At 48.1% G+C, this 17,557-nt stretch overlaps 1 protein-coding gene across 8 annotated transcripts in view; it reads left to right on the top strand.

The window, feature by feature from the left end:
- The first annotated feature begins 9,294 nt into the window (after window positions 1–9,294).
- The window catches only part of LOC127041851 (gametocyte-specific factor 1-like), a 77,282-nt gene continuing 69,019 nt past the window's right edge, over window positions 9,295–17,557 (top strand). For 3 of the 8 annotated variants that reach the window (XR_007771730.1, XR_007771728.1, XR_007771729.1), the window contains exons 1-2: window positions 10,834–10,918; window positions 11,725–11,839. Coding sequence is in view for 5 of the 8 variants with exons in the window: in XM_050935646.1 (XP_050791603.1) it covers window positions 10,898–10,918; window positions 11,725–11,839 (136 nt within the window). In the remaining 3 variants the exon portion in view is untranslated. Of the gene's footprint in view, window positions 9,425–10,656; window positions 10,919–11,724; window positions 11,840–17,557 lie in introns of those variants that run through there. The other 5 variants (XM_050935651.1, XM_050935652.1, XM_050935653.1 and 2 more) reach the window with 5 other exon arrangements.

The raw sequence follows: 17,557 nt of genomic DNA, 5'->3' as shown, positions 1-17,557 counted from the left end.
GTGTGAGTGCCTCTGAAAATCAGCTTGTGTGCCACCTTCGGCACACGTGCCATAGGTTGCCTATCCCTGCACTAAGCTATCTCTCCCACTGCTGTGCCAGGGGCTGTACAAACACTACAAAGAGACACTCCCTGACCCAAAGCACTACATTCTTGTGATGCTGGCAAACCAGGTGCCAGCTCATTCCAAGGCTCCTAAGCATCAAATGCACAGCTGGAAACCAGTCTGGCTTATCTGTGTTAGTATTCTTAAAATAGGTATTAGGTTTATAGAGATGTGTTTAGTGTTTGGACTGTATGAAATGCTTGTAAGTTGCTGCTTGCACTAATTTCACTTATCTGTATCCCATGTTATAAGGTAATATGTAAGTATTTGCTCTGTAACTATGAAAGTGTTTGCTATGAAACTGGAAACCCTCAGTCAGGAGAGAAGACTACAAAGTGTGAGATACTAGTTTACCACAAGAGGTGTCATCTCCAATCCAACAGCCATCAGACAAGCCATTATGGAACAGCTGTGGACAAAACTTGGTTGATTGTTCCTCTTACATCCATGAAGAGGAGATATGCACAAACACTTGTCACATTAGTTTGAACTGTGGGGAAAGGGAATAAAAATGCCTGACCAGAAGGAACTTTATCTCTATGCTGTTTGAACTTGGAGACACAAAGACTTCTAAACATAAGCAAGAGGTTCCCAGCTGTTTAGCTTCAGTTAGCCCTAAAGGATACACAGAAGCTTCTATAATACGCAGGCTTTGTGACCTTTAGAACCTAAGACTGTAACTCGTATATGTTTACCTGCTTTAAGCCTGAAAATAACTCTCATTTCTTTTTCTTAACTAATAAATCTTTAACACATTTTTATAGGATTGGCTACAAACATTCTTTGATAAAGAATTGGAAATTCAGTTGACCTGGGGTAAGTGACTGGTCTTTTGGGACTGGGAGTAACCTGAATATTGTTGTGATTTTTTTTGGTGTGAGGACCCACCTATGACAAAGGCAAGTTTGCCTGGATGACAAGATAGATCTGAGTCCCTCAGGGGACTGTCACGTGAAGGCTGTTGTAGCGGCTGAGGATTTCACATGGGATACTTGGTTGGTGAAATCTCAGTCTGGAACACACAACCAGTCTGGGTTTGTGCCCTGCTTCTTCACAGTCTGCCCAAGATCGGAAGAGAGACAAGGTGGGTGAGGTAAGATCTTTTATTGGACCAACTTCTCTTGATAAGAGAAAGTTATTACCCTGCCTGTGAGCCACTCCAGACAGCTTGACAAATCTAATCATAGAAATGTAGGGCTGGAAGGGACTTCAAGAGGTCATCTAGTCCTTCTCCCATGCAGAGGCAGGATTAAATACACCTAAATCATCCCTGAGAGGTGATTGTCTAACCTGTTTTTAAAACCCTCCAATGATCATTTCCCTAGGTAACCTGTTTCAGTGCTTAACTAGCCTTATGCTCAGAGTTTTTTCCAACCTCAGTTTCCCCTATTGCAAACTAAGCTCATTACATCTTGTCTTGCCCTTGGGGGACATGGAGAATCATTGATCACCATCAACCTTTTACATATTTGAAGACGTATCATGTGCCACCTCAGTGTTCTCTTTGCCTTGGTTTCATACCTTTCCTCCAAGGATCTGAACATTCTTCAGACTCTAGTGAATGGCCCACCGTTGTCCCAGAGTGGTACAGGAGACTTAGTGTCCCATTTGACAGAAGGGGAGACATACAGAAAGTCCAGGTGTCTTTTTAACACAAACGCCTCATGAGGCAGTAGTCATGCTGAGCGGCCTGGCACTGTGCTGTAATCACTGGACAAACACTCCCACCATGTGGCAGAAAGAAAAGTCCTGATGATGTACTAAATTTAAGCAGAGTCCTAGTTCCATATTTAAACATGATTCTTCTTGAAAGTCTTAGCACTTGTTTATCATTTGTATTTTGAAATTACTGGAGCAGCAGGTGTCATGGAGCGAGATTGAATATTTTGAAACCCACTGCTGCAAAAAGAGGAAGATTACCATGCATAGGGCAGTGGGCCCTCTAATTTTATTTTGACACAAAACTGTCAGGTTTCTTTTCTCCAGCTTTAGGTTTTATTGAATTGCAATATATATCAGAGTCTAAATGCAGAACAGCAGAGAGCAAATCTCTTTATGTCAAGGTCAGTTCTTTATTCATAGTATTTGTCCAGCTCTTGAGGTGTGATGCATTTGGAAGGTCAAATCAAGGTCAGAAACCAACCAGGATAACCAATTTCACTTGTGTTAGACTGGCAATTGCAAAACAAATGCATGATTAGCTGTTTTAAACTGGCAATTTTTTTTAAAGCTCTACCAATATTTGTTTCATTGTTTCCTTGTCCTCCACTGTCAGCATCCATCTGTTGTCTTGTCCTTAGATTGGAAGCTTTTTAGGACATGGACTGTCTTTCTGTTCTGGCTTTGTACAGGGGCTAGCACAGTGGGGTCCTGCTGCGACGAAGTGGGACTGTTCTTAATGTTTCCTCTGAATATTGTGTTGGTGCCTCAGTTTCCCCTATGCATTTCTTAAGTCTCCAGCATGCATAAATGGCTGACACTCTGTCTCCTGGCAACAAATGGCCTGGGCCCTTCCCCTCTGCAAGGGGATGCTAAAGGTTAGGGAGAACAAAGAGGTCAGGTGACCTCCTGGCCCGGGAAAGGAACTCAACAGAGAAGGAGGGGCTGGAGGGAGTTTCAGTTTGGAGTTGGCTGGGGACGGGAAGTGAAGGCAGACAGGGTTGTCTGGCTCGCTGAGCCTCAGAATAGACCCGACCGAAGGTCCCGTTCTCAGTACCTACAAGCTCTGTGTTAGACCATGTTCCTGTCATCTAATAAACCTCTGTTTTACTGGCTGGCTGAGAGTCACGTCTGACTGCGAAGTGGGTGTGTGTGCAGGACCCTCTGGCTTCCTCAGGATCCCGCCTGGGTGGACTCGCTGTGGAAAGTGCATGGAGGGGCATATGCCGAATGCTCCAAGGAGAGACTCAGGAGGTGAAGCCGTGTGAGCTTCTTGCCCTGAAGAGAGTCTGCTCCAAGGGAGAGGAGGTTCCCCAAAGTCCTGCCTGGCTTTGTGGGGAGCAGTTCCAGAGTATCGCCTGGTGATTCAGTGATACCTGCTTCAAGCCTAACAGTCCTGGGCACTAGTGCAATAGACCTAAATACAAATATGATTGATTGTATTGCTGTAGTGCTTCGGAGCTCCAGTCCTGGATCAGGAGCCCATAGTGCTAGGTGCTGTACAAACACAGAACAAAAAGATGGCCCCTGCCCCAGAGAGTTTCCAGTCTGGGAATTTGGCAGTTGTAGGTCCTAAGCATTTTGGCAGGTGTTAATGGCCACTATGTGGACTAATTCACCTGGCCTCTGTGTATATGAGGCACCTTATGGATAGGGTTCACCTGGCAGCTGCCTAGTATAAGCAAATACAAATAGTAGGAAAGCTTGTTATTTGTACTGTGGTAGCAAGGAGGAGTCTCAGTCATAGATTTTAAGGTCCAAGGGACCATTGTGACCATTTGGTCTGACCTCCTAGCACAGGTCAGAGAGAACCTCACCCAGTGATTCCTGCATCACACCCATCACTTTTAAATCTTTTAGAAAGATACTTTTTTAGTCTTGATTTAAAGGCTTCAGGGGATGAGGAATTCACTATGACCCTAGGTGAGTTGTTCCAGTAGTTAATTACTCTCACTGTTAAGAAATTGCACCTTATTTCTAGTCTGAATCTCTCTAATTTCTGCTTCCAACCATTGGCTCTCATTCTGCCTTTGTCAGCTCCATTGAGGATTATTCTGCCAATTGGAAATCTCCTCCCTGTGTAGGTACTTGAGTTCAAGTCACCTTTCAACCTTCCCTTCAATGGTGACCATTTCCTCTCAGCCAGGAGCCAAATGGTTCTCAACCAGGGAGACGCGAATCCCTAGGGGCACACAGAGGTCTTTCAGCGGAAACATTAACTCATCTAGATATTTGCCCAGTTTTACAACAGGCTACATAAAAAGTACTAGCAAAGTTAGTACAAACTAAAATTTCATAGAGGCAATGACGTGTTTATACTGCTCTATAGACTCTACACTGAAATGTAAGTACAATAGGCATATTCCAATTGATTTAGGCTGTCCTTATGCATAGAATGTCCTCCAAGAACTCATCCATAAAGCCAGTCGACTTTCCTTCACATCCTTCTTCCAGGTCCCCCACAACAAGGAATTAGCCCTGGCCAAGTAGGGGCCCCAAGGGGAAGAGCCGAGACACACTTGACTCTATATTTTATCCCTCTCACTCCACTCTTGGTCTTTTCCACAGAATGTAAACTCTTTGGGGCAGGGACCCTCATCTCTATAGGTGCAGGCAGTGCTAAGCACAGCAAGGGTGCTAACAGAGTGCAAATCACACACCACGCAGCAACACTGAACCACTTTTCCAGGGTTTTTGTGCTTTGCTCCCAGTCCAATGGATCTGTGACCACTTCATCCATTGTGATCTCCAGCTTGTTCCATGCTAAGAGGGAATCCTGCCCCAACTACCTGTGCTTAGTTTTGGGAGCCATCCAGCTGCCTGTGCTGTACATAAATTTGGTGCTCTAAACCCGAAGCCCCAGTGGACATATAAGAAAGGGGGCTGAACGCGGCAGACCCACTAGCCAAAACCCAGCATTGAGGTGAAAAACTATGGCTAAAACTTTCAAAGAATCTAACGTCCAGTATCTAAAGCCAGATCTAGGCACCTTGAGAAGCAGCTTGATTATTTGGAGACACTGGACTCCTGCTGATTTCAGCAACTCTGAAAAATCAGCCCACTTATTTAAGTGCCTAAATAGGGATGTAGGTACCAAACTTGAAAGCACCCAAATGGGAACAGATTGGTCCAAATACCCATCCCTTGGTCAAATTCTAATGAATGGCCAATGACCTTCAAAATGCTGGACCTCTCTGGCTTCAGTTGAGGCTGATGCAGATGCTCAGCAATCCCTTTGCAATTTGGGTGCTGTGATTACAGCTGTGGAAGATTCCCAAGACATGACCCTGGCTGAGCCAATGCTTCATAGGGGCCAGGCCTTGAATTTTCTTTATCTTATTAAAGGCAACTAGAAAATAATTTAATTTAAAATTAATTAGGTCCATTAGGTCCATCAGTGGCTATTAGGATGGGCAGGGATGGCGTCCCTAGCCTCTGTTTGCCAGAAGCGGGGAATGTGACAGGGGATGGATCACTTGGTGATTACCTGTTCTGTCTATTCCCTTTGGGGCACTTGGCATTGGCCACTGTCCGAAGACAGGATACTGACCCAGTATGGCCGTTCTTATGTTAAAAATTAAGTGAGGAACTCAATGAAAATGGGACACTGCATCTAGCTCAAAGGGGCTAAACTTGATCATGCCAGTACAACTGTGATCAGAATCAGGTCCAATATTTTAACCTCTACTGAAAGTCCAAGAGAATGTCACTCATTTCTGGGCTGTTGAACACTCATCAGACTTGTTTGCCGAGTGCACAAAGGAGCAGATTAGTCAGGCACCACTGCTTTGAGACAGCCATTACTGAATGTAATGAAGCCTGACATTGGTGTGTTTGTTTAGGAGGCCCTATATCTCCTTCTATAGAAATTCCAATCTGTTTGGGATCTAAACAAATAACATTTATGGGTCAGCGAAGATCAGTATGAACAATTTCATTGCGATTATCGCAGCTTACAGACTGAAGATGGAACGTCGTATTTAGATGCGTCTGATGGAGACATGGGGAAGATGCTCCATGCACAGCCTGCATGAAAGGGGTTGTAATTAGCCAGCAGACAGCCATTTGGGAACTTTACATTTTCCACGGCAACTTTAAACAAAGCTACAGGAGACACGAGCAGAGCCAGCAGAAAGCAACTAATTTGCATCAAATGAACCATACTGCAGGAACTATTGTCTTCAAAGTGCTTTTGACTCTGAAAAGAGAGACTCTCTCAATTTCATCAAGGGGGCCCATGTCCATTATCTCTCTGAGATGCCATAGTAAATGTGCTCACAGTGCAAGCAAGCAGAGGTTTTCTTCTACTAACCCTGCAAAGTAATGCCAGGATCAAAGAGTTAACCTGGGCTTTTCTCCTCATGCATCATTGACTGTAATAACTGTTCTGTAGGTCAATTTCAATGACACATGCACTTAGTTGGCACAGTAGTAACTGATTAAGATCATGAGCAATCAGAACATAAAAATGGCCATACTGGATGAGACCAATGGTCCATCTAGCCCAATATCCTGTCTTCTGACAGGGGCTAATACCCAGTGCTTCAGAGGGACTGAACAGAACAGATAATCATCAAATGATCCATCTCCTGTCACCCATTCCCAGCTTCTGGCAAACAGAGGCTAGGGACACTTCAGAGCATGGTTTTGCATCCCTGCTCGTCCTGACTAATAGCCATTCATGAATGTATCCAGTTCTTTTTTAAACCTTGTTATAGTCTTGGCCTTCACAACATCCCCTGGCAAGGAATTCCACAAGTTGAGTGCATTGTGTGAAGAAATAATTCCTTTTGTTGTTTTAAACCTGCTGTCCATTAATTTCATTTGGTGACCCCTAGTTCTTGTGTTATGAGAAGGTGTAACAGAGTGATTCCTGCTCCTGCCCTGCAGGGCTTGAAACAGCCCAGGAGAGGGCTGTGGCAGGGGCAAGAAGCCTGGGCTGATTGGAGGAAAGTAGGCTCAGCTGGGGCCATGCCCCAGTCAGGTCCAACTGTTCCCTATAAAAGGCTGTGAGCCAGCAGCCTAGGCAGTCTTTCTCTGTCTGTAGAGGGAGAAGGGCTTGTCTGCAAGGTGTCAAGAAGGGAACCTAGAGTGGAGCAGGGCTGGGGAAAGGCCCTGGGAGCTCCAGCCTAGGAAAGCCCCAGGCTGAAGCCTGATAAGGCCTCTCAGGTATTGGGTTGCAGGGGGCAGCCCATGGGTAGGCAGGGGCAGCAGGTCCAAACCCCCTTTGCCTACGATGAATGGCTTAGACTGCAGTCTGCCCCAGTGAGCAGGGGGCTAGATGGGGACTGGCAGTAGGCAAACACTGAGGTGAAGTGGGGATAGTGGGTGGGTGTTCCCTTGGGATGGAGAGACCCTGAGGCTGTGAGGGGTTACTGCCAGGGAGCAGCACCCCAGGTAAAAGGGGCACTGGGGTACTGGGAGGGTCACAGGTAAGGTGGATCACTGGCCTGCAGAGGGCACTCTGGAGCTGGAATAAGCTAATTCCTAGAAGTCATCAGCAGGAGGTGCTGTGGCGGTGAGTCTAGGGGCTTAAATAACACTTCCTTATTTATTTTCTTCACATCAGTCATGATTTTATAGACCTCTATCATATCCCCCCCGAGTCATCTCTTTTCCAAGCTGAAAATTCCCAGTCTTATAAATCTCTCCTTATATGGAAGTTGTTCCATACCCCTAATCATTTTTGTTGCCTTTTTTGCACTTTTTCCATTTCCAATGTATCTTTTTTGAGATGGGGCAAATCCAGCTGCATACAGTATTCAAGATATGGATGTATTATGGATTTATATAGAGGCAATATGATATTAATTCTGTTAATGTTGCATTTGATTAGTCACTATACAGTGCCTTGCACAACAGATCCTTGTTCAGTACTAGGGCTCCTGGGCACTATGCTAAGACAAATAATAACAATGATGATGCAAAATAGACCCAAGCTCTTCCTCCTGTACCTGGGCTGGCTCTGCAGAGTGGAGAGGATCAAAATGCAACAAATCCTTCCCCTTCTCATTTTTGTCACAGCTCTTATTCCAATACACACAGAGAGCAGGCCAGCTAAGGAGAGACCATTTTTAGACAGTCATGTTTCAGAGCAAAAGCACGTCATAGTACTGAAGTGACATCTTCCAGAGGCCCCAGCGTGTGCTGGGCAGCTTAGTCTAAGCGGGGCAGCCCTCCCTACTTGACCATGCTCCCAGCATACAGCGGGTTGCCAGACATCCGGTTTTTGACCAAAACACTCAGTCAAAAAGGACCCTGGCAGCTACAGTGAGCACTGCCAATCAGGCTGTTAAAAGTCCAGTCGGCAGTGCTGCAGGCCTAAAGCAGGCTAGTCCCTACATGTCCTGGCACTGCGCTGTGACCAGCAGGTCCAGCTCCTAGACAGGGGGGCCATGGGGCTCTGTGTGTTGCCCCCACTCCAAGTACCAGCTCCACCCTCCCATTGGTCAGGAACCATGGCCAGTGGAGCTGGTGGGGCAGTGCCTGCATGTGAGAGCAGTGCACAGAAGCCTTGGCAGTGGCCTAAGAGCTGAACCTTCTGGTGGCTACTTCCAGGTGCAGCACAGAGCCAGGACAGGTAGGCAGGAAGGCAGCTTGCCTTAGCCCTGCTGTGCCACTTACTGGGAGCCACCTGAGGTAAACCTGTGCCTCAACCCCAGCCCTGAGCACTGCCCACAAACCCAGAGCCCCCTCCTGCCCCCAACCTCCTCATCCCTGGCCCCACCCCAGAGCCTGCACTGCCAGTTGGAGCCCTCATGCTCCCTGCACCCCAACCCTTTGTCTCAAGATGCAGCCCCCTCCCGCAAACTGAATCCCTTAGCCCCAGCCTGGAGGCCCCTCCCATGCCCTAAACCCATTATTTCTGGCCCCAACCTGGAGCCTGCACCCTAGTAAAAGCCCTCACCCTCTCCCGCATCCCAATCCCCTGCCATAGCGGAGTGAACGTGAGAAAGGATGGGGAAGAGTGAGCCACCAAGGGACGGGGGAATGTAGTGATTGGGGGGGGCAGAGTCTCAGGGAAAGGGCAGGGCTAGGGTGTTTGGTTTTGTGTAATTAGAAAATTGGCAACCCAACGCATATACAGTTCCCTGGCCCTCAAACTGCACTCCCAGAGTGCACTGCTTCCCCCTCAGCTGCTGTCCCAGCATACACTGCTCTACCTTGAGCCCTGTTCCCAGCATGCCCTGCTCCCATTCAGGGCACAGTCCCATCATGCACTGCTCTCTCATGCAGGCTGCATTGGAGTCCCTCCACCACCACTGTCCCAGCATCCACCGCGGCCCCTGAGCCACACTGCCACCCCGCGCTCCCACTACGCCCTGCTCCATTCCAACCCCAACCCCAGGGGGTGCTGCCGCTAACCCCAGCGCAGCGTGATCAGGCACCTCCCTCACAGCCCTCCCCTCCCTGCCCTGCCCGCCTAGCCCAGCCCCTTCAGCTGAGAGGGGTGAATTGAGCAGCCTCGTTATGGTGCCCGACGGGGCGGGGCTAAGAGCCTCACCGTGGTCTCAGAGCGGCGAGGGGGCAGAAGTTTCCCACTGGCTGCTCCGGAGCCGAAGGAGCCGCCTTCGCATTAAGGCCACGCGCTGGTTCGGCGCAAGCCTGGTGGGTAACGGCTGGTGCGTCCGGGCCGGGAGCTTTCTCCCCCTTTCTTCAGGTGCCTCGGGCTGAGTAGAGGGAGGGGCGGGGGGGCTCTTCTCGCGTCTCTCCCTAGGTGCGGGTGGTTGGGGGAGGGGCGGGAGGCTCTTCTCGCGCCTCTCGCTAGGTGTGGGTGGTTGGGGGAGGGGTGGGAGGCCCTTCTCGCGCCTCTCGCTAGGTGCGGGTGGTTGTGGGAGGGGCGGGAGGCTCTTCTCGCCTCTCTCGCTAGGTGCGGGTGGTTGGGGGAGGGGCGGGAGGCCTTTCTCGCGCCTCTCGCTAGGTGCAGGTGGTGAGGGGGGGGCTCTTCTCGCCTCTCTCTTGCTAGGTGCGGGTGGTTGTGGGGGGGATCTTCTCGCCTCTCGCTAGGTGCGGGTGGTTGGGGGAGGGGAGGGGATCTTCTCGCCTCTCTCTCTCACTAGGTGCGGGTGGTTGTGGGAGAGAAGAGGATCTTCTCGCCTCTCTCTCTCACTAGGTGCGGGTGGTTGTGGGAGAGAAGAGGATCTTCTCGCCTCTCTCTCTCACTAGGTGCGGGTGGTTGTGGGAGAGAAGAGGATCTTCTTGCCTCTCTCTCTCACTAGGTGCGGGTGGTTGTGGGAGAGAAGAGGATCTTCTTGCCTCTCTCGCTAGGTGCGGGTGGTTGGGGGAGGGGAGGGGCTCTTCTCGCCTCTCTCGCTAGGTGCGAGTGGTTGGGGAGGGGCAGGAGGCTCTCTCGCTAGGTGCAGGTGGTTGGGGAGGGGTGGGGGGCTCTTCTCGCCTCTCTCTCGCTAGGCGCGGGTGATTGGGGCGAGCCATGCCGCATAGGTGGGCCTGGGCTCGGGCCCTGCTGCCGGTCCCTGGGCTGACAGCGGCTGCTGTGCCGCGCCTGGTCCCGGCTGTGCGGGACCCTGCGAGCCTGCGCAGGGCCGGGAAGATTGTGTTGCCCAGCGCCCCAGCTCACGGTGTAGCCGGAATGGCCCACACCACCGGGAATGGCGGAGTGCGGGTCCTTGGCTGCCCGTGCCTCAACCTCACACGGCGCCACCCCTCAGGCTGTGGGCCGTGCCCCCCCTGCAGCATCCTTTGACTGGTGCATTTCCCCCATAGTGCCCTGTGGGCCGGGGGCAGGTGGGTTAGGACATACCAGTGTCCTTACTGGGGTGTCCTAGGTCAGACCATACCAGTTTGTCAAAGGCACCTCTGAAATACTGGTTCTGGGTCAGATCTGCAGCTCACAATTTAGAGAGGGATACGCAGCTGACACCCACGGCCCACGTGTGCCAGTTTTATTAGGCATCTCCTTTTTGGCTTTTTTTAAAAGCAACAACCATATTTTCTGGTGGGCAACCAAATCTGAGATTCAGGTTGTCTCTAGAGTGTGCGCAGTCCTTTAAATTGTCTTATTTAGATTTATAATCTTGTGAGGAAGGATTTTTTAGATGAGTGATCTATTCAACTTGTATGAATTGCAGTGAAGACAGGAGAGAATCTAACTCTTTGCCTTTTTTTTTCTTTCATGCAGATCATAAGCCACAAGGTAGGTGTAAAAGTGTTGACCTGTCAGGCAGGTGGAGTGGCTCAGGATAGAGCACTAAAGCGTGTATAAGAAGAGGTAACTGAACTGCCAAAATAAGTGGCTTAATTTTTGTTGGGAACTGTTTCTTTTAACCCTTTTACATGTATTGAGCAAAGAGGATGTTTCAGACAAAAATCTTTGGATTTTAGCATCTTGGAGGAAACCTTTCTCTGTGGAGCAGAAGAATATGGGTTTCCCTGTATTCTATATTATATGTGGGCGGCTAAGAATAAGCTTGTGTCCTAAGCATACATAGTATAGATATAAAGTCTACTGGCTGCTGTCATGCGGTTGATCTTTGACCTTTAGTCGCTGTGATGAATAAATTGAAATAACTTTCAAGTTATTTCCAGTGCTTGCAAGTTGAAGCTAGAAAAATTCAGAATGGAAATAAGGTTTATTTTTAACAGTGAGGGGAATTAACCACTGGAGAATCTGCCACAACAGATGGTAATTTTTCCATCAATTTTTTGAAATTAAGATTGGATGCCTTTCCAAAGAATCTGCACTAGGTCAAACAGGAATTAATTCAGGACTGTCCTATGCCTTGTGTTATACAGAAGGTCAGCCTAGATCAGTAGTTTTCAACTTTTTTCATTTGTGGACTCTTAAAAAATTTTAACTGGAGGTGCAGGACTCCTTTGGAAATCCTAGGTATAATCTGTGGACCCCCATGGGTCTGCGGATCACAGGTTGAAAACTCCTAGATGATCATAATTGTCTCTTCTGGCCATAGAAATCTGACTCTCCTCATTTTTGGTCTATAGGGTAGATATTTTAAGGAGGAGATTGACACTCAGAGACTGACTCAAAGAGTCCTCCAGCAAAACTTAAGTCAGCATTCTTTTAGCATCAGTAAAATGGAGTTAGAAGACAACTATGGTAAGTGTTTCTTTGCTGGCTTGTAACATTCATGCAGAGGCCTGGACTAGATGACCTCTGGAGGCCCCTTCCAGTCCTACAATTCTGATTCTAGTCGTGGTTCCTGCAAAGATACAGTGAGAGACCGCTTAGATCTTTGAAAGTATTAAAGTATCTTAAAGTTGGTTAAAGGAGGGAGTGGCTTCTAGGGAAGTAACTTTCCCCTCTAGGCATTAAGTTTGGTGGATATATGCATGTGTGTATTAGAGCAGTGGTTCACTGCACCTGATTTTGGGTCCCAGAATGAAAGAATTCATGGTCTTCTTGCAGTTCAAAACCGCGCAAATTTTAGAGGCAATAAAGGATGATGTGGGTCAATATCACAGAAAAATAAAAAACAACCTAGGTTTTGCAAGTTGAGTGTGAGATTGATTGGTTTATATGTAGTTGCTGAGTGAGTAACTGGGTGTACTGAGACAAACACTTCTAGGCAGCATGTTGGGTGCAGACGCAACACCATACCCCAACCTTTGTGAGTCAGGAAGGCTGGAGTGGGGGCGTAGCTCAGCTGTGTGTGGTTCATTTTATTTATTTACCATATGCAATCTGGCTAAGCCACAGTGTTCTTATCAATAATGTTCAAGGCATGAAGGCTTCCAAGAAGTTGTCAATTTGCAATCCTCCACCGTGTTTGTGGGTTCCCACATTGACCTAGTGGACTATGTCCACCAGCTGCAGCATGTCTGCCATCTGGAGAAATGGACGATCCAACTAGCAGATCAGATTTGTTGTGTGGGGTACAAACTGGTTACAAAACTACAGTCACGTCTGGTGCAGACACGGTCTAAATCAGTTTCCTGGGGATCATCCCAGTAAAGTGACAGTTCTTAAAGCCCTATCTATGCCACAATTCATAATTGACTTTATTTGCAGTGGCTGGCTCCAAAATGTGTTTGGCTACAGATGCACCATGGTTAATATCCTGTTAGTGCTAGGGCTGTCAAACGATTAAACAGTAATAGAATACCATTTATTTAAATATTTGTGGATGTTTTCTATATTTTCAAATATATTGATTTCAGTTACAGCACAGAATACAAAGTATACAGTGCTCACTTATATTTTTTTATTACAAACATTTGTACTGTTAAAAACAAGTATTTTTCCGTTCATGTAATATAAGTAATATAGTGCAATCTCTTTATCACGAAAGTTAAACTTACAAATGTTGAATTATGTACCAAAAATATTGCATCCTAAAACAAAACATTGTATACTTTTAGAGTCTACAAGTACAGTCAGTCTTACTTCTTGTTCAGCCAATTGCTAAGATGAACCAGTTTGTTTACGTTTGCAGGAGATAATGCTGCCCACTTCTTGTTTACAATGTCACCTGGAAGTGAGAACAGGCTTTTACATGGCAGTGTTGTAGCCAGCGTTGCAAGATACTTACGGCCAGATGCGCTAAAGCAGGGGTAGGAAACCTATGGCACGTGCGCCAAAAGCGGCACGCAAGCTGATTTTCCAATGGCACTCACACTGCTCGGGTCTTGGCCACTGGTCCAGGGAAGAAAGCATTTTAATTTAATTTTAAATGAAGCTTCTTAAACATTTTAAAAACAGTATTTACTCTACATACAACAATAGTTCAGTTATATATTATAGACTTATAGAAAGAGACCTTCTAAAAACATTAAAATGTGTTATTGGCATGCGAAACCTTAAATTAGAGTGAATAAATGAAGACTTGGCACACCACTTCTGAAAGTTTGGTGATCCCTATGCTAAAGATTCATATGTCCCTTCATGCTTCAGCAACCATTCCAGAGGACGTGTGTCCATGCTGCTGACAAGTTCTGCTCAATAACGATCCAAAGCAGTGTGGCCCAATGCATGTCTACTTTCATACTCTAAGTCAGATGCCACCAGCAGAAGATTGAATTTCTTTTTTGGTGGTTTGGGTTCTGTAGTTTACACATTGGAGTATTGTTCTTTTAATACTTCTGAAAGCATGCTCCACACCTCATCCCTCTCAGATTTTCGAAGGCACTTCAGATTCTTAAATCTTGGGTCATGTACTGTAGCTATTTTTTAGAAATCTCACATTTGTACCTTCTTTGCATTTTGTCAAATCTGCAGTTAGAAAGTGTTCTTAAAATGAACATCATGTGCTGGGTCATCATCCAAGACTGCTAGAACATGAAATATATGGCAATATGTGGGTAAAACAGAGAAGGAGACCTAACAATTCTCCCCCAAGGAATTCAGTCTCAAATTATTTAACGCATTATTTCTTTAACAAGTGTCATCAGCATGGAAGCATGACCTCTGGAATGGTGGCTGAAGCATGAAGGGTCATATGAATGCTTAGCATATGTGACATGTAAATACCTTGCGATGCTGGCTACAAATGTGCCATACAAACTCCTGTTCTGAGTTTCAGAGGACATTGTAAATGAGAAGCAAGCAGCAATATCTCTCATAAATGTAAACAAACATTTCTCTTAGCGATTTGGCTGAACAAGAAGTAGGACTCAGTGGACTTGTGGGCTCTAAAGTTTTACATTGTTTTGTTTTTGAGTGCAGTTATGTAACACATCTACATTTGTAAGTTGCACTTTCACAATAAAGAGATTGTACTACACTACTTGTATGTGGTGAATTGAAAAATACTATATCATTTTTACAGTGCAAATATTTGTAATAAAAACAATAGTGAGCACTGTTCTTTTTGTATTCTGTGTTGTAATTGAAATCAATATATTTGAAAATGTAGAAAAACATGCAAAAATATTTATACTTCAGTTGGTATACTATTGTGTAACAGTGCAATGATTAAAACTACGATTAATCGTGATTAATTTTTTAATTGTGATTTTAGTTAATTGGATGAGTTAATTGTGATTAATATACAGCCCTGGTTATACCATGGTCAGGTAAGGGAGCTGCCCTCTTCAGAGTCCTAGCTTGGCATATGGCGCTGGCTTGATGCATTGGAGACTCCTTCTCTCCCCCCCCCCCCACGTTATTAATGGGTACACAGGCTTGGTGCTCTGGAACCATTGGATGAAGTTCAGGGCTTGTCTACACTACCACTTAAGGTGATATGATTTATGTTGGTCATAGGTATGAAAAAGCCACCCCTCTGAGCAATGCACCATCTGAGTTGTCCACACCAGCCCTAAGTCAGTAGGGGACACTCTCTTGCTTTCATAACTTCCGCTTCTTGCTGCGGTGGAGTAATTATGGTGATGGGAGAGCACTCTCTGGTCAGCATAGTGCTTTTTCACCAGACTCACTAGAGCAGCGCAGTTGTGTAGACTGGCCCTTGGACAGACCCTCTTGTAGTGTGACTACCCCTCGGGGCGCACACTCACTAGGACAAGCCTCCTGGGCTTCAGCTCCTCCGGGGTCTGACCTCTGAGCATTCAGCATCCCTGTTTCACGCCCTAAGCTCCCTGCAGTGAGTCCACCTGAATAGAACACCTGGGGACAGGGCAGGCAAGTTTTGTAGAAATTTTGGTGGTGCCCAGAACCCGCCCCCCCAACAATGCCCCCCTATCTCCACCCCCTCAAACGCTGCCTCCACCTGCCTAAGGCTCTGAGTGGAGTTTCAGGGGGAGGTCTGGGGTGCAGGTCCTGGGCTGGGGATTAGGGTGCAGGAGGGGTGCAGGCTTTGGGAAGGAGTTTGGGTGCAGGCTCCGGGTTAGGGCACGGGGTGGGTGTGCAGGAGGGGGTGAGGGCTGCAGGCTTTGAGACGGAGTTTGGGTGCAGGCTCCGGGCTGGTGGTGGAGGTGTAGGAAGTGGTGAGGGGTGCAGGCTCTGGGAGGGAGTTTGGGTGCTGGGTGCAGGCTCCGGGCTGGAGCAGGGGGTGGGTGTGCAGGAGGGGGTGAGGGGTGCAGGCTTTGGGATGGAGTTTGGGTGCAGGCTTGGCTAGGGGTGTAGGAAGGGGGAGGTGGTGCACGCCAGGGCAGAGGATCAGGCTGCAGGGGAATGAGGGTTGGGGCTGAGGATGAAGGGTTCATGATGCGGGGGGGCTCAGAGCTAGGGCATAGGCTCAGGGTGCCGGGGGATGAGGGCTCTGGCTGGGGATGAGGATCAGGGTGCGGGGGGATGAGGGCTTTGGCTGGGGATGAGGGCTCTTGGCTGGGGCAGAGGATTCGGGTGCAGAGGGATGAGGGCTCTGGCTGGCGATGAGGAATAGGGTGCGAGGGGATGAGGGCTCTGGCTGTGGATGAGGATCAGGGCGCGAGGGGATGAGGGCTCTGGCTGGCGATGAGGATCAGGGTGCAGGGGGATGAGGGTTCTGGCTGAGAATGAAGAGTTTGGGGTGTTGGAGTGGCTCAGGGCTAGGGCTGAAGAGCAAGGTAAGGGCAGCCTGCCTTGCCATTAGCGGTTGGCAGGCGCTAGGACCCTGGGACAGCAGACACCAGTTCTGCTGGAAGCTGTTTTCTGACAGCAGGTTCGGAACAGGCAGGGAAACGGCGGAGCGCGGACGCAGGACGGAGGGGTGGAAAGCGGAGGCCGGGACCTGATCCAGGTAGGGACGCGGCGGGGCGGGGCGGTGGGGGGAGACCCGCGGGGGGGGGGGTCCGATCCAGGCAGGGCCGGGGTTGCTGGAGCAGGGCACCCAGCCCTGAATATTGCTGGAGCCTGGGCACTGCGAGCCCATATATCTCACCCCTATGCCTGGGGAAACCTTGCATGCCCCCCTAAGGGGCCATGCACCCCCGACAGTGTAAAACAGAAGGGTTTATTAGTCGTCTGAAACAAATCGTAGAGTAGAATCTTGTTAGCACAGAAGGCAGGAAGTTAAAGCAAAGTCCATCCTGAGGAGACTCAGAGCCCTGGGTTCTCCCCCCTGAGTCCCAAACCAGGAGACTGACCAGCTTTCAGCAGCTCACTCTCAGTCATACCCAGTTGCCCCTCCTCCATCCTGTATGCTGTTGCCCATGTAAACCAGTCACCTGGCCTCCACCTCTTTGTTCTCTAATTCGTCCGACTGGCTCTTGTAGAGGATGGGCCCCAGCCATCACTTGCCAGGGTACAGAATGTCCAACCATTGTCTGGGCCCAGGTAGCTAGGTGGCACTTGTACCTTCTCTTGGGGTATCTGCGAAGCTCTCTCACCCTTATCCCACTGCTTAGATACTTGTGCAACACATAGGGAAATCTGAGGCACACACAGTATTCATACAAACACGACAATTCCCACTTTGTCACAAGTAGCCTTTTGTCCTAATTACCTGTGTCAGTCTTTCTCAGTGGCCTGTCCTGCTGATCTCTCTGACACTGTTTAGAAAGGCTGCAAGCTGGTCCCTGGTATCAAAAAAATTGAAGAACACTGATTTATGTAATCAATCTGGCCCGTCCCCTTACTTCCAGCTCTCTAGAGAACATCCCACAGTCTGTTGTCCCTTGTTCCTTTGTGTGCATGGCCTCTGTACACCGATGGAAATGTGGGTAAATAGCATGGAAGGTGTGAGGGGAGACACATTTGTAGTGGCAGGAAAGCTGCTGGAAGAACACAAACTGAATCCTGAAGAAGAGATCTGTGTATGCTTGAAAGCTTGTGTCTCTCACCATCCGAAGTTGGTCCGCACCTACCTTGTCCCTTCTATGTAACTTTTAAGTTATTTAAGGTAACTCGTGCCTCTCTGAGTCCTAATGTGGACTAGGAGGGAACATTTTCAAAAAGTGCCTGTGACTTAGGCCCTCACTATATTCAGTGGGTGTTTGG

Source organism: Gopherus flavomarginatus (assembly GCF_025201925.1).
Source record: "Gopherus flavomarginatus isolate rGopFla2 chromosome 13 unlocalized genomic scaffold, rGopFla2.mat.asm SUPER_13_unloc_5, whole genome shotgun sequence".
Lineage (NCBI taxonomy): Eukaryota > Metazoa > Chordata > Testudines > Testudinidae > Gopherus > Gopherus flavomarginatus.
The sequence above is the reverse complement of the archived record's forward strand: the minus strand, read 5'-3'. Positions and strand labels throughout refer to the sequence as shown.